Genomic DNA, 16,948 nt, shown 5'->3' on the forward strand with positions numbered 1-16,948 from the left:
GATAGAAAACACGTTTGGTTTACGGATGGTTCAGCCAGGTACATAGGAGAGAAGAGACACTGGAAAGCCGTTTCCTACAATCCCATAACACAAAAGTTACTGAGTACTACTGGTGAAGGGCAAAGTAGCCAGTTTGCAGAATTATATGCTGTATATCAAATTCTGAAACAAGAATTACCTGGAAAATGTTATATCTTTACTGATTCATGGTCCACTGCGAATGGACTAGTGGTGTGGTTACCCACATGGAAGTCCCATAATTGGACCATTCACGGGAAGGAGATTTGGGGTAAAGAGTTGTGGCAAGGAATTTGGGAGTTCCTTCCTCAAAGCGATGTGACAGTTTTTCATGTTGATGCTCATACGCCTATTGACTCTTTAGATAAAATATTTAATAATATTGCAGATAAACACTCTAAAATCCTTAAGGCAGTGGTGGACCAACGAGATTCTGATCTGGCAGGCTTGGCGAAATGGGCTCACCAAAAAGCAGGACATTATGGCGAGAAAATTACTAGCAGGTGGGCTGCTGAGAGAGGCATTTATATTCCCTTTGATTTGATTAAAACAGCCATACTCCACTGTCCTATATGCCAACATTCCCGACATAGAGAGGTGCCTCGAATAGTGAAAGGTCAATTGCATCGAGGAAAATCCCCTGCCCAGATCTGGCAGATTGATTATATTGGTCCCTTACCCATGAGTAAGAATTGTCAGTACGTTTGTACTGTTGTCGACACTTTTAGTGTTTTTTTAATCGCTTTCCCGTGTAAAAATGCAACGCAGGTAAATACCATGAAAACCTTAGATTTGATTACATTGTACTATGGTACTCCACTTCAGGTGCAATCTGACAACGCATCACATTTCAAAGGAAGATTAGTGCAAAATGACTGTGCAGAAAACAATATGGAGTGGGTGTTTCATATACCCTATTATCCACAAGCATCCGGTCTGATTGAGCGGATGAACGGACTACTGAAAGACCAACTACGTAAATTGTCAGATGGTACCTTAAAGAATTGGAGAGACCATTTATCTGATGCATTATTGATTTTGAATAATCGTCCTTATCTGTATGCAAACTCTCCTTTAATGCGTTTATTCCCTCCAGCAGTTGAGGTTAAACCTAATACGATTACAAGTACAGTTTCCTATTGGGAAATCACCCCCGGAGCCTTAGCTCCATGTCGAACTACCCCTGGATCTGCAGGCTTAGATCTGCATTCTTTAAAAGGAACCATTCTACATGTCAATGTGATTACTATAATTGAAACAGGAATTGGTGTCCAAATACCTACAGAACATTTTGGTTTGATTGCCCCGAGATCTGGTTTAGCTTTAAAAGGCATCCAGGTGCTTGGCGGAATAATTGACAGTGATTACCAAGGAGAAATTAAAATTATCCTGTTGAACAGTGGCGATTCGGAAGTTACAATTAATGAAAAAGATAGAATTGCCCAATTGGTCATTATGCCTGTATTCAGTGGTGCGATTCAGAAAGGTGCCGCTCCGACTCTGTTAACAATGCGTGGTGCGGGTGGCTTTGGTTCCACCGATAACCCTGGAGCTAGAGTATGGGTGCAATCACCAAATAATCCCCCTGAACAGGCAGAAATTATTGCAACAGGATCAGATAATACAATATTAGTGATGAGGCCAGGGCAAGAAGGCTGGGATGTAGTCCCGGCTGACAAATGTTATTTGCGAGAATGAATGATGCGTGTTATTTGAATTACAGATCATTGCATGGATTGCTGCTGCCGGATGTGTCGTCGTTGGACTCCCGTGGGTCTGCTGCGACGAGAGTCAAGAAAGTGTCCGGGATCGGAATGACCTCGTGGATAAAGGACATCGACCCGCAGCTGCGTGGGATGTTAATACAAACTTTTGGGTCAGCTTGGCCCAATCAACGCTAAACTCGTCCCACTTTTGCTTAACTCCAATGAAATCCATCAATGACCTTCTGACCACATGTCTTGTGGCAGTCCCCATCTCTACTGCTTCCCTTATACATGTCTTTAATGTTTCCAAAGTTCACCCCGAATTTATTTATCCGGACTTTACTCCCTACAGTTACTGTGCCTCATGTACTGTTCTAATTGATCTAGTACCCCCACGAACGTTTGAAATTCTAACATTTAATATTACTGAAGGTGATACTTGTTATAACCTTACATGCGACCCTAAATTCATAGGCAAATGTGCCCAATTAAAACTGGAACGTTCGACATCTTTCACACTTCACGAAACAATTTTATGCCGAACTAGAACTATTGACTCTTGCGCTTCCTTTGACAATGGAATGAGATGTAAACGTATAATAGTAACTGCAAGTCATTATTTTCACGTGTCATTACCAACTGGATGGCTCTTTTCCTGTGGCAATGTGTCATGGTCATATATCCCCGCAAATATTTCAGGGGGCCCCTGTGCCCTTACAAGATTGAGTCTTTTGTTATTTTCCCCCGATGGAGCAATTTCGTCTCGTGTGACACAGGATGTCATGTTACCCAGTGACTGTGACTCTTCGATCCACCTTTATTCTAAATCTGAGTACCTTAGTTTAGCAATTTCAATTATAGGTGTCCCTGCCTTTTCTGTGCATAATGCTAAAACTATAGGCAAAATCGCCTGCTGGATGGTGAAAGCCATCAATAGTACATCTACAATTTTAACTGACCTGTTGCTGGATAATCAAGGTGAACGTCGTGCTATTTTGCAGAATAGAGCCGCTATTGATTACTTATTGTTGAAACATGATCATGGATGCTCAGATTTTGAGGGTATGTGTTGTTTTAACCTATCAGATCATTCCCAATCCATTAGATCTCATCTCAATAAATTACATGAACTGGCCCAAGAAGTAAGAGAACATTTAGACGGTGGGTGGTTTGACCGACTCTTCAGTTGGTTACCAGATTTCCACTCCTTACGCCAAATTTTAGGTGGAATTGTTTCAGTGATCTGCATCCTGATTGCTATTTGTTGCTGTATCCAATGTATACCATCTTTACTTCGTTTAGTTAGACCTCGTGTGATGACTAGATCCTTTAGTATTATATCATATTATTCTTCAAATGATGTACATGCTGCCTGAATAGTTACCTTTATCTGTTCTACTAATTCTTCAATGCTAGTACATATAGTCGGGAGTGGAGTGTAACGCCCGGCTAATTTCTAGCCTTTCTCAGACTAAAAGCGACTATAATATACTACCATTTCAGTCTAAGCAACCTTTCTGTTCATTAATAGGGCTTAACTGTGCGCTTTGACAGGGTTTAATGCCTTTTAATCATTAGTTAGGCCTGTAGGCCCAAAACCATAGAGCAGCCATTTTGGATGGCTGTCTCATCCATTTTAGATAGCTGCCTCGTCTGTGCGAGGTGCTTGTAGAGCAAAGGGCATATTTAGAATAAATCTGTTGTTCGCTAGTTAGAAACCGGTCAAGACCGGCCCTTATCGAAGGAATGTATTTTGCTCACTGGCGGTAGACGCAATATGCAGGTGGCCACTGCAGACGGCGTGAGACCCCGGAGACTGGTACAGGAATTCGGTGGGAGTCGGCCTACGACTGGAAATTTCCATAGAGAAAGGGAGAGATATATTATCAAAGAGCAAGTAGCAGACAGAGAGAGAGCTACGTGCGGAGCAGACAGATGAAGTTGTCCTAAGAGCTGGTGATTAACTACTAGCCTGTAACGAAGAGGAGAAAGAGATCAAGAATCCTGTGAGGTCAACACGCAGGAGTGGTAGAAACCGAGACGTAATCCAGAAGAGGGTTCGAGTTTTCAGAGCCAAGGCAGCGTAGACGAGGTGTAGCGGTGCAGAAGTGTATTTGTGAGCCATAGTGGGAGAGCAGAGTCCCGAGCGAGTGAAGACCCGAGAGGGAGAGAGGGATCAGCTCCGCTGCTGAGATGGAAAGACGCACGTATAAGGTGAGGCGTTCTGAGTTAGTGTAGAATACATACATCTAATAATACACTTTTCCTCCCTTTTTAGGTTGTAGATGTTAATTACTTTAATAGTGTCTAAATTTCTATGGCTATGTTTATGTGTAAAATAAAAGATATAATGTCCAATACATATATTTGAGTGTTGTTTCCATGACAGGACTAACCTTTCTTTTCAACCAGATACTGGTAGGTTAGCAGGTGAGTTGGACCCTTCTAGCAGGTAACTGAGAACTGGAAGATTGTGTAGCCTATGGCTGGAAGGGACTCCCAAATGTTCTAATCCGATAACTCTTCTAAATTGAGAATAGTTAATATCGTCGGTGCACCTTAGGTGTGCCGCCGGCCCCGATAGAACGCCCTGCCGGGAGACACAAGGTATACCGTCAGGAAGTATAGATAGAATTGGTCCCAAGAGTTAGTGAACAGTCTGGCGACTATAAATCAGGTAAGTAAACAGTCTGGCGACTATAAATCAGGTAAGTAAACAGTCTGGCGACTATAAATCAGGTAAGTAAACAGTCTGGCGACTATAAATCAGGTAAGTAAACAGTCTGGCGACTATAAATCAGGTAAGTAAACAGTCTGGCGACTATAAATCAGGTAAGTAAATATAAGATAAGGGATCCCCTAGATGTTAGTTATATTCCTACTTGTATAGGCTTGTAAATAGCTAATGATCGCCTTCTCAGGTGAGTCTTCTAAAAATCTTGTAAATAGTGGCCTGAGAAGAGTGTGTTTACGTGACGGCTGAGGCAGCCATTATTGATGTGCCACCGATTCTAAAAAACCCAGTCGTTACAGGGGGGGGGCTAAGAAACAATTTCAGGAGGTTCGGGGGGGGGTGGAATTCTTCCAGCAATAGGCAGAGTGGAGATGCAGGTGCTCTAAGAAGGGGTGAAAGAACAAGAAAGCCTCATTAACAAGAAAAGACCTGTGAAGTACTCGGGTGCGGCTGTGTGTGTGCCCGGGAAGCTGTCTAAGCCCGGGCTAACACACACAACGGGGGCATGGGGGGCTGAAGCCCTTTGAGCCCAATGGGCGTTTCGCGCCTAACTGAGAGTCCATATTATAAGAGTTGCTAAGAAACCACAAATCGTTTTTCAACCCACCCTAAAACAAATAAAGAACAGGTTAGATTTTGTCAAGAGTGTAAAGTCCCAGTTATCCAAATTACTTTTCTCATAACCATAGTACCTGTTTGTTTTTTCATCTGCCCTGCTCCTGCTGTCAACAAGCGTTTCCTTTGGTCCATTCAGTGTGCTCTGCAGCAACATCTGAAATTGGTGAAGGACAAGTGTCATACAGGCCTCAAGGTCTTCCTCTTTCAATGGCGTTCTCTTATTAGAAAGGCTGCAAAATAAAACAGGTACTGCTTGAATTATTTACAGGAACAAATAGACAAGAATAGAAAACCTAAAGAACAAGGTTTATTGTGGAACTTGAATGAATACAACATTGACAGTGAAGGGATAACAAATGATTCGGAGAACCTATTCATTTACCCTCATGAAAAACATTAATGAACACAGTGAGACAACTGTCAGCATTTCATGAGGTCAATCATGTCAGAAAGGGTTTGCGTCTGTATGTGCTTTGAGTTTACTAGTAGCATTATTCTTTCAATATTGCAGAAATAACTACTTCATGATTAGGGCTTCCAGTTTCCCGTTTTTTACAGATTTAAAAAAAAAAATAAAGACCGAAAACAGTCTAGTTCCTGTCTGAATTTATTTTTTATAGCGGAAAAATACACAAAATTGTGCTTCTTGTAAGTGACTCTCCTTGTTGTCCTTCATGAATTCCAGACCAACTGTTAAGCAGATGGGGATTTAAAAACAAGATCAGATTCCCTTAAATACGGGCATATGTTCACATATATTTGTATATAATGTTAATATTTATCTGTCCATGTAGTATTTTGTTGTATTTGCCTACTTAATTTGGTAAAACGTGAAAGGCTTCAAAGTATGAGTGCATCGTTATCAGTTATATACATATACAAATATACTATTTAACGACTCCATTTAGTCTCAAATCATAAAATAAAAATTGATAAATACCAATAAAATGGCCCAAAAATAAATATAGATAAATACAGATGGAAATGTTAAAAAATAAATACCATAAACCAGGAGCCCTATTCCTGATGTAACAGTCTACAGAAATTGTGAACATTAACTGCATACGCTGGTATGTTTATCAGAAAGAAATGTGACCACATGTAGACAAAGCGATGCTTTAAGCTGACTGCCATTCACTCAACTGAAAGTACTTCTTTCATGACTTTAGTACTATTACAGAATTACTACAGTGCCTGCCATTACAGAGATTTCTGTGACAGAGGATGTGGGGAATCATGGCAGACAAGCACAGAGATGCCAATAACCCCTGGTCGTTGTGAGTGGCCCCAAAAATATCAACTATGGCTAGAATTATTAAGTTAAAAATACTATGTATTGACACTTGTATCTTGATAATTAACACCAAATGCATTAAGACAACCAGTCGAAATCTATGGGTCTTGTCTTTGTAAATGTATGTCTGCATATCATTCACTGGTTTCTTTTGTCTCTCCTTTTTAATTACTAAATTGGACTATATTGTATATTTTGGTATTCAGTAATAACACACCTGCATTTTCCCCCCACTGCCGTTTTTCCCCCACACGTTCTTCATATCAGAATATGCTAAATCACAAAGTCTAATTTTCTAGAATATATCATTATTAAAGAATTATTTGGATTTCAAATATTCAGTTGTTCTTTAAAATAATTTTTAAACCACAGAAAAACTGACTGCTGAAATAAATTCCCTTACAGATTTCCTTTGGGCGTGGCACTAATGTAAGATCTCTGTAGGGGTATTGGTCTGCTCTGAAAGTGTTTTTTTTCCTTTTCAGATCGTTTTTATTGGCATCGTATACAACCAGTTACTGTAAAACATGAGACAATAATCGCATTGGTCAAGAATGGCAGGTTCAGAGCTGTAAATGTTAAATTGTATGGCCCTGTAGTATTGATATAGCGCATAACGCCCCTGACAGAGTGAGCTCCCAAGCAATGGAATATTTTATCAGTACTCCTTAAAACCTGCCTGAAAACCAATAGGCTAACTTATTTTATAAAAATAAAAAAAAAGCTCTGCTCACCCATTTATTTCCAACCTATAGATGAGGGAAGAACTCTCAATCCCCCAAATCCCACATCCCATGGCAGATGATAGCCCACTGTAATTACGGGGTTTACATACATTTTGCTACATTATAACTTTACCCAGCTGCTATAGCTTTAAATGTGATATGTTCTGAGAATATATCTTCTTGACTAAAAGTGCAAGTATGATTAGGTCTGGCTTGAGAGACCATATGGGATCTACAGAAATAGAGCTCCAAGAAGCAGTATTGAGAGAAGGGCTTCTGTTCTGCCCTTTAGGACAGTTTTTGATTGGGTGGGAGTTGTGAGCTTATGCCGAAAAATAATAATTGTGATGCATCTTTTGCCTTGTGAGCATGTTTATGCTTTAATACAGCAAGACTGAGTTGATTATGGTGCCTAGCCAAAGATTAAATATTTAGGCCTAATCTGTTTACTATACATAGATACAACAAAGGCAGTAGGCCTAATATATCTACAGTGAAAAGAATATGCTCAAGAGAATAGGCATCTAAGGGTGGAGCCAGTAGAGAGGTATTTGGTACATGGAAGCCGACAGTTTATCTTATTAGGCAGGGGATTCGAAGTTGGCTACTCACGCTAACAAACCTTGGAGGTCGAATATTTATAATGTGATAATCCTTGTTGGATCCTATTGGGGTTGGAGGAGTTATATTGTTTCTCCAACTGCAACTTTGGACATATTTGTAATATTATGACTGTTTACCAGATGTGGGATTGAATGAAAGCTCACACTCAATACAGTAGGTCTGAGTTGGGTATGGTGACAAGCCAATAATAATGTGAAAAGTTATAAAGTTATGATAAAGGCAGTAAGCCTGTCTTATTGATTGTGAATATTACGTTTTAAAGCCAATATGCCTTAAAGGGTGGATGGTTATTACACTGTTGAAAGCCTGAAAGATCATTTTGGTGTTGGCTACTCCCTCCCAGCAAACCGTAGGGCTAGAAGATCTGCAAGTTGATTATATATTTTAACAGTGGTGCGGCAATGAAGTGTGTGCTTTAAGGCATACAAGTAAAATGGCCTCCCAGCCCTTTTATTTAACAGTAATAAGCAGCTATAATTTGGGTGCAGTAGGCCTGGTGTCACTGTGCCTGCTGCCCTCTAGATAATTACACCCCTGCTTTTTAGCCCCTTTTAGGAGGACTTGTATACTGGTTTGCTAACTGTTATTTTGTACATATTTGTAATTGTAGGACTATACCTGATGCATGTGGGAAGGTTTATACTGAATACTGTAGCCCTGAATTGTTTATTGTGGCAAGCCAATGAAAAAGGCTGTGTGCCCGATTAGTTCACTGTGAAAAATTATGTTAGATGCCATAGTTCTAATCTGTGTTTTTATAAAAACGATACAAGGGGAGTAAACCCGACTTATTCACTGCGAAAAGCATATGTTTACGGCAATGTGTAGGGAAATGGGAATTGTATTGTATTTAGTTTGTTACTGTTTTACCATTCCAAGATGCTTCCGTGATTAGAAGCATTAGGTCAGCCTCCTGGACCGGAGCAGTAGACACTTTGCACAACACTAGTGAGTGTATGTATGTAAGTAGGTGATATTTCTAAAGCAAGAACCTAGTGACATGCAGCAAAGCTTTGTAAATGGTCAAAGACACATTCAATAAGTGATTGGTGGGGTCACTGGATTGTAAGTGTAAAGTTTCAACCTGGCCTCCCCGTGCTTGGTTTATTGAACAGCCATCTTGGAATGGTTACAGAGTAGTCTATTATTGTTTGACTGGTCCAAGATGGGCATCCTGGTGCTTCTAAACTGGGAGGCCATTTTAAGACTTTAAAACGACAATACACTATGTGCAATACCATTGCAAGACAGCCGCCAGCCTCTATGTTTCATGTAATTTCTTATTGCAATTGCAAGCATATGCCAGCAGGGCCAGGTTGGCCGTAATGGGCACCGGGCATTTCCCCAGTGGGTAGGAAGGATGGGGGCAGGTTTTGTACTGGTGGAGGCTGTTTTTGTTGCTGGGGGCAGGAGGCCAGTCGGACATAACTGCCAGGGCCAGTTTGCATTCCCAGTCTAGCCCTGTATACCAACCACATTTGGGTAATGGTATATTTTATTTTATTCTTTTAATTCATGTTTCCTATGCTTGCTAAGGTTGTGTCTGTGTTTTACTGTGGATGGGTAAGTGGGCGGATATAAGAATGAACTAGTAGGTGGATTAATGATTGCATGAGTGCAAGGATGAATGACACAGTGCATGGATGAGGACTTATTGAGTGTGTAAATTCACAGCTGATTGAGGAGGCACTTTCAGTTATAAGTCAGATCTATAGTGTCATTTCTGGTTTTACTTGTACATGATTAGATATACAAAATAAAACAGGCTAAAACGTTACATAACAAAGTTATTAAAAAGTGTCTCTCTGCAGATAAAAGTATTTTTACATGACAATATGCTGTAAAACACCGAGTTCCTGCCATACATTAAAAATAGCGTTGGGCTCCGAAGATAAACAAAGTTGCAAGTTCCAGTCTTTGATTGATTAATGACTTAGAAGAACTTGGTGCAACAGCTTCTATTTTCATGGTCTGTTATTCTCGCTATTTGTCTTCAAAGCAGATCGTCTTTATAGTCCTGGATTAAAATCGGAGCTGAAATTCTAGAGCAAGAGAGACGCAGAGCAATCTCTGATATGCTCCAATTAGAAAATAGGCAAGGAGGGTCCTGGTTTGCAAAAAGAAATGAAGGAAGACTACTGTTTTTATATTATTATTACGACAGCCCCACAACTAATCAAAGAAAATATCTATTAAAAAGAAATATGAGACATAAAGTAAAAGACCGCAAGCCATTGCTAAAGCTCTTTGAGGATATCCGGAATTGTTTAAAACAAGGATTTTCTGTGATTTAATAGAAGCAAGATGTAGGCTTCATCGCTTGAGGTGGCATATCAAATCTAGCATCCAAGTGTTGGGGGGTCACAGAGCGGACCACTATTCAGAGCGCTTCTTGATTGTTCGGTGCTCTGCTGACAACGATAATTGGCACCCGGGTTGCTAATCACAACAAAGAGGCCAAAGATTGATTGGGCTCATACAAAAATCTTTCAGTCTCATTTACAAAGCTGGCTCTTAGAGAGGAGGTTTTAAGGCAAATTGGTGGGGCAGCGTGAAGAAAACTGCAGAGATGCTTGCCAGGCTGCCCAGTTCCGCAGATTAAAGGAGTGTTTCCCTTTTTATTAGTTTCGGTAATCAGGCAGGTTCACAAGAAAAACATACAGAGGAAGCAAGGGTTTCTGTGTGATGCACTGCTTTCAAGACCGGGACACGGTCTACCAGAAAAGGGCAATCTCCCCTCGAGAGGAAACTATATGTTATTACAATGTAATAATCATGTAAAGAGGTGCTAAGTAGCGGATTGCATAAACACTAGAAATAAGATTGATTTCCAGAATATGCTTTTGTTAATTCATGTCCCACACACGCCAGAATTTACTCATCTAGAAAAACACTGCTTATATGTCGAAAGAAAACTTTGCATCCCAGTCCAACTCTGTTTCTGTCACAGATGGATGTCAGCGACGCCCTACTCACCTTGATGATCCTGACTTCTGCTGTCTTCATTAAAGGGTGTCTTACAGTACCCTGTCCAAATACTAGGCAAAAGGCGGGAAAAATTCAACCCATCACCCCTACCCTTGGCAGCCCACACCTTTGCACCCACACCCTATATCATCTGCCAGACTGCAGCATTACATACTAAGCGGTGCGATGAGATGAACAACACGCATTGGCATAGCCAATAGGTCTCGCCTTTGGGACCTTATAAGTGTTTAGCCAGAGATTTTGACTTTCCCTATGTTTTAAGCTGTGCTATACATTAGTTTGTAGAATGCTGCAAACTTATAATAAAGAAGTGTTTAAAGCATTTGTGTTATCTTATATATGACCAAGACAGCATTAAGTATAAGTGAACGATTATATTTAAAAAAGTATTACCTATAAATAATGTATTGATCTAATTTTGCTCTTTAAATGCTGGCAACTTGTTTCTGCGTGTGCTAATGCTTGCTTGCTATGGGTTTTTTTTTGCTACAGGGGGCATAAATAACAGGAGGGTGAAGCTTGGGAAATAGTACCTGTGTAACAGTTAGTGAGATAGTAAGCAAGTTAGTTAGTTTGTTAATGATAGAGTTGGTTAGTTAGTGAGACAGTGAGAGTTAGTAAGTGAGTGAGTGAGAGAGTGAGCTAGTGAGAGAGTAAGGTATTTAGTAAGAGAGAGAGTTAGAGAGTTAGTTAGTGAGAGAGAGAGGTATTAGAAGCATAACTAACCATGAATGACTATATGCAGAGCACTAGTGCCGGTGCTCAGCACCAGCAGTTTTAAAAAGCAGGTGCGGGGATGGGTCGTTTTCTCGCTCTCTATTTTTGCCGTCACCCCCAGGTGATTTTTTTTCTTTTTCTGCAGGAATACTAGCCTACATTGCCTTTCAGGTAACTTCAAAAAGACTCGCTATAGTTCTTTCTAAGTCCCACCATATCAGAACTAAAGCATTGTCAAAATGCTATGGAACGAAGCCATAATTGTTACTTATTTATTTATGCAACCAACAACCATAAACAAAGCCAAGAGTCCCGGCTTGTTGTAGATATAATGTTACTTGTTGTGATCTATATCTAAATGCAATTACTGAATCAGCAAAATACCAGTCACACAACACACTATGCTAAACACTATTTTTCAGTTAGTGATTGCTGCCCATGGCCGGTGCTAAGTTAGGGCCATAGTAGGCAGCTGCCTTATGGCGCTATGTAATGCGAAACTTCCCCCACCATGGTGCGCAGTTTCAGCTGTTGCATGTCAAACACAAATCACAGCAATGAGCCCTACGCTCGCTGAGCTATCCTACCAGCTTCACGATGCATTAACTAACCATGAATGACTATATGCACAGCACTAGTGCCGGTGCTCAGCACGAAGAGACAACATTCCGGCCGAATGCTGCCAGTATCGTAGCTCTGAACAGCTCACCCTGCAAGAGCACACAGAATTCACCACAGGAGGGGGGAGGTTTATTCACTTTACTTACTTGCCCCAGGCCAACCTCCTCCCAGCAAGAGTGATCTGTGGGCTTAGGAAGGCAGCCAAATGAACAAGAGCTGAAAAGCAATTAAGGGCACAGGCAAAGTCAGAGAACAGAAACCACAGAGTAAGGAGCATGCAAGCCTGTCAACACCTTCAACATACATGTTCTCCAGCCCATTTCAGTTGGCAAATATTTCTACTTGAAGAAAATTTACACCACTACGATTCATAGTAGAAAAATACCTCAACACTGTTGGGCGAGATACACTCTCACCACTGAAAGGTGTAGTGATCTGTAGCGCCAGCTCGATAGTTTAAGCCTCAAATGACGATGAATCGAGTAGACTTAATTTGCCAACAACTGTTACACAGACGGTAAAAGCTGCTATAATATGCGCTAACCCAAAAACATGGTCTTAATTATTTGGCTGGACATAGAGTCTGCCGAGCACTGCGACTACTGCAAGCCTCGGCGCTAAGTGGAAAAGTGAAATGGCCACCGAGTGAAATGAGTTGGAGCTCTGGGCCCCCCTCCTGCGCTCGGCTGGTTTCCATAGAAGACAGCCGCTGTGTTGTTTGTTTTGTGTGAAAGTGAATGATAAAAGATCCATGAAATCACCAGAGAAAGGGCGAACAGCAGAAAGGAGCGCGGGCCCTCCATCATCGCACTTCTCCCCTAAGCGGACAGAGCTGCTGGCTGCCTTGACTCACAGAGGCGGTCAGAGAAAGTGACCCGCTGAGCGGACAAAGCTGCTGATGTAAATCGTGCTTTTTAGAAACAATCTATCTTCTAAATAATAACAGTAAACTCCCTTGCCTCGGTGTGTTATGCCGTGACTAACAGAGGCAGTCAGAAAAAGTTACCTGCTGAGCGGACAGAGCTGCGGGCTGAAGAGACACAGGGAGGTCCATGGACAGCCTTTACCTTGCGGGAGCGAGCAGCTCCAGGTGCGATAATTGCAAACAGATGGCGCCACAGCTCGCTCCCGCAAGGTAAACACCACACATGCACGAGGGCTAATTGGGAACAGTGCAGTACATGCACGAGTTTTCCAAAAAGTCCTGAGCGATTCCAAGAGGTCATCTCCTAAGCAGTGCTTGCGCGCTACGTAGGCAAGACCTAAAAACAAGGGTAAATTTGTCAGCGCCTAAAGCCAACAGAAACAGCCACATTGTCGGACTCAAAATTAAGAATACTTTTTTCATTCTGCAAATGAGGAAGTACAGAAAAAGTTAGAAATTATTTGTTTCTTACTTGTGTTACGTCATTTTAAGGAAGAATTACAGGCTTGAATGTCCAAACACTACTTCATTTTTTGCTACCTTTAACTTGAAAAACTGAAATCAGGTCAAAATAAAGGGCTCAAGCTTTTCAAGTCACTGTATCATTTGAAGAAGAGATTGGTGCGTCTACGAAGCCTTAAACGTTGTACAGTCTCGGCATAATATTACCAAGATTTACAGTAACGTTTTTTTAAACTGGACTCAAATTATTCTCTAGACATGGTTGTTGAAATATAAGAACACTTCAAGGAATCTTCGCCAGGAAAAATAATAGCGTCTTACATTCTCTCAATAGCCATGGGAAAAAACAGACAACAGTGTTCAAGTGGCCATTATCCTTGCTCTGTTCTTTAACTTACCTAGTAAAACACGCTATTATAGGCTCCTGAATGGTTGACTAATGAGGTAACAAAACAAACACAAGGAGATGATGGACGGAGTGCTGAAAATTTTCAGACACTCACCCCCCGTCACAGATCTGGGTTGAATCCATCATCGTTCTTTAACTCACTTCGCCACCCCGGTTCAGACCCAGCCATGTGCATATCAGTCTTGACCCTGTTCCTTATGGGAACAGTCCAGTCGAACTGCCCAGCCAGGTCTTCCCTGGAACGGAAACAAGCATCCTGGGACCGGTTTCGGGTTAACACCCCTTATCAGCCAGACTAGCTTGAATCCAATGGCAAAGTGAGCAAGGGACCGAGGCCTGGGCATACCCTGCCAACTTAGGGAGAACAAAGCATACACAAGGCGATGATGGACTGAGTGCTGAAACTTTTCAGACACTCACCCCCAGTCACAGATCTGGGTTAAATCATCATCATTCTCACTACGCCACCCCACTTCAGACCCAGACATGTGCAAATCAGTCTTGACCCTGTTCCTTATGGGAACAGTCCAGTCCGAACTGCCAAGCCGGGTCTTCCCTGGACCGGAAACAAGCATCCTGGGACCGGTTTCAGGGTAACATCCCTAATCAGCCAGGCTAGCTTGAATCCAGTGGCAAAAAGAGCAAGGGACCCACACCTGGGCATAACCTGCCAACTTAGGGAGAACAAAGCAAACACAAGGAGATGATGGATGGAGCACTGAAACTTTTCAGACCCTCAGCCTCAGTCACAGATCTGGTTTGAACCCATCATCGTTCTTCATCTCCTGCACCCAATACCACATGGGAGTGACCAAAAAGCATCCACCATTTTTAACATATATAAACGGAGGAAGGCATCAGTAGGGTGCCCTATTTAGGGCCCAGAGGAACCCCCTTCTCTGGGGACAAATATATTTAAGAGGAGGGGTTGCTCAGCCCCTCTCCCCAAACTGATGGTGGCCCCAGGTACCCCATCCTTTGGGTGTTGATTTTGTAAAAAACGGGAGGAGGGCTGCATGGGCCCCCTTCATGAACCTGTGAAGGCCCCAGAACTCCTTCCCCCAGGGGCAATTTCTTTTTCTAAAGGGAAGGGGATTCTCAGCCACCCCCCTCCCTGAGCCTACTTAGGCTCCGAGAACCCCATTACCCTGGGGCCAAAATATAAAAAGGGGGGGCTCCCCAAGCGTTAAAAAGGTCCTGGGGGCAAACTAAAAGTAAGGGGGGCACGCGGCCCTACTCCCTGAGTATTTAATGGCTTAAAGACCCCATACCCTGGGGCTGGCTCATTTACTGTGTCCCGGGGTGGGTTACCCGGGGCACAGTAGTTTCCCTGCCCACACTACCGCAAGTATGGAAACATGGGGTTGCTCCCATCTGGCAAGAGCATTTATTTATTTATTCAGTTTTCAGAACAATACAAAATAAGGTATTGTAGCATTGCATTATTAAGTATTTTCAAAGTATTAGAGTGGTAAGCTTGGGGTCAGATGTTTTCCCAGGTGAGGGCAGAGAAACAAGAGGAAGACAGAGGAAAAGGAACAACATCAGGCATCCACATACTTTCAGGAGCTACATATGGCAATAATGCGAAACGCTAAGCTTTTCGCGGTTCTTAAGTGGACCCACCAGCAGTTGAGGGAGGAGGAGAATGTGGGTGTGGGAGGGTATCGGCTCAATAAACCCAGCTCCAGTGTCAGCCATGCCAGCGGGGGCTGTGTTGCCACCCTCCGGTGTGGCAGAGTCAGACATGTCTCTTAGGGATGTGTTGTGGCCACCCAACTTGCCTAACATATCAATCCATAACTCAAGTTCTCTCTCTGCATTATTAGCAGTGTGAACTATCCAGAGCCGGCACTCCTCTGCTGCCCCCCATTCCAGGAAATCAGTCCGCCATTTAGACAGAGTCGGCGAGGTCAGGCTTGCCCAGTGTATGGCTATGCCTTGTCCTGCCGGTACTAAACCCAGTTGAGCAAATCTGTATCTCATTTTTTCCACCTTCTTGGGATGAGGCAACAGTCCCAACAGGAAACTGTGGGGTGTAAGTTCTATTTTCAACTTTGTCACTCTGCGCACCTCCTGCAGTATTTCATCCCAAAATGTTTGTAGCTGCATGCAGACCCACGCAACTGGTCCAAAATCTGCTGGGATTGTACAACACCTAACGCAACCCGCAGAACGTGTGGCGAGCGCACTCCCAGCTGGCAGACTTGAGTTTTGTTTCCCTGCCCGCACTGATGCGGGCAGGGACACAGAACCCATATTGTTCTCATAACCCGGCACTCAAAAGTAATAAATCCTATTTTAGGTTAGTCATATTAAATTGTACCATTTGTGTTAATAATGTCACTAGCCACAAACAAATTAAAGTTAAAAAAACAGTGAATATTTATTATAGACAATCATTTAGAGCATCTAGGTTCATAATAAGGATCAGCATGGGGACAAACTATATGCTTTTATAACATTCAAACGAAAGGTCTTTGGTTGGTGACTCTGTCCTCATTGTCTTGATCCAAATATACAACAGCCGACACGTGTTTCGTGACACCAAGTCACTTCCTCAAGGCTTATTCCAAGTAAGAGCGCACACAAGAATAAGAGGTAGTATGGTTCCAAAATTCTTCCAAGGTCGGAAGTGTCGCGATCGAGATTCGTCAAACAACAACAAGTGCCTAGGTTCTTATTGTAGGTGATCGAATACAACGGTCCGCCTATGCGAGTAATCTGTCTCAGTATCATTATGCGACAAGAATCTGCAAGTATTACTGCAGAGAGGCTTAGTGTAGAGTTAGTATCTAATCCACAATATCTTCATTGGCGCCATACTAACGGTGCTTTACTAAAGTTTCAAAGTAGTTGTCCTGTCATTTTGTAGTGCCTCTAAACTAATCCTTCAATTGTCATGAATTGGCTGTGATAGGCCCCACAGAACGTCTCATTCTACGACAGGACCATTCCAAGGCGTCTCTATGCGTCCATCGATTCGCGTATTGGGGCGGGGTTGTTGGCCCCGGGCATGGGGTACTTGGGTCCTTAACAGGTTCAGACAGGGTGGCGTGCACCCCATCCTATATTTGTTCTGCTCCCCACCCACCCCCGGCCGTGGA

General features: G+C 42.4%; 1 protein-coding gene across 2 annotated transcripts in view; it reads right to left on the reverse strand.

Annotated features, from left to right (window-relative positions):
* KIZ (kizuna centrosomal protein) overlaps window positions 1-16,948 on the reverse strand; it is an 824,452-nt gene that overhangs the window by 553,730 nt on the left and 253,774 nt on the right. For both annotated transcript variants that reach the window (XM_078649325.1, XM_078649324.1), the window contains exon 8: window positions 5,151-5,306. In XM_078649325.1, the coding sequence (XP_078505451.1) occupies window positions 5,151-5,306 (156 nt within the window). The remainder of the gene's footprint in view (window positions 1-5,150; window positions 5,307-16,948) is intronic.

Source organism: Lissotriton helveticus, chromosome 6 (genome assembly GCF_964261635.1).
Source record: "Lissotriton helveticus chromosome 6, aLisHel1.1, whole genome shotgun sequence".
In the NCBI taxonomy this organism is placed as follows: Eukaryota; Metazoa; Chordata; class Amphibia; order Caudata; family Salamandridae; genus Lissotriton; species Lissotriton helveticus.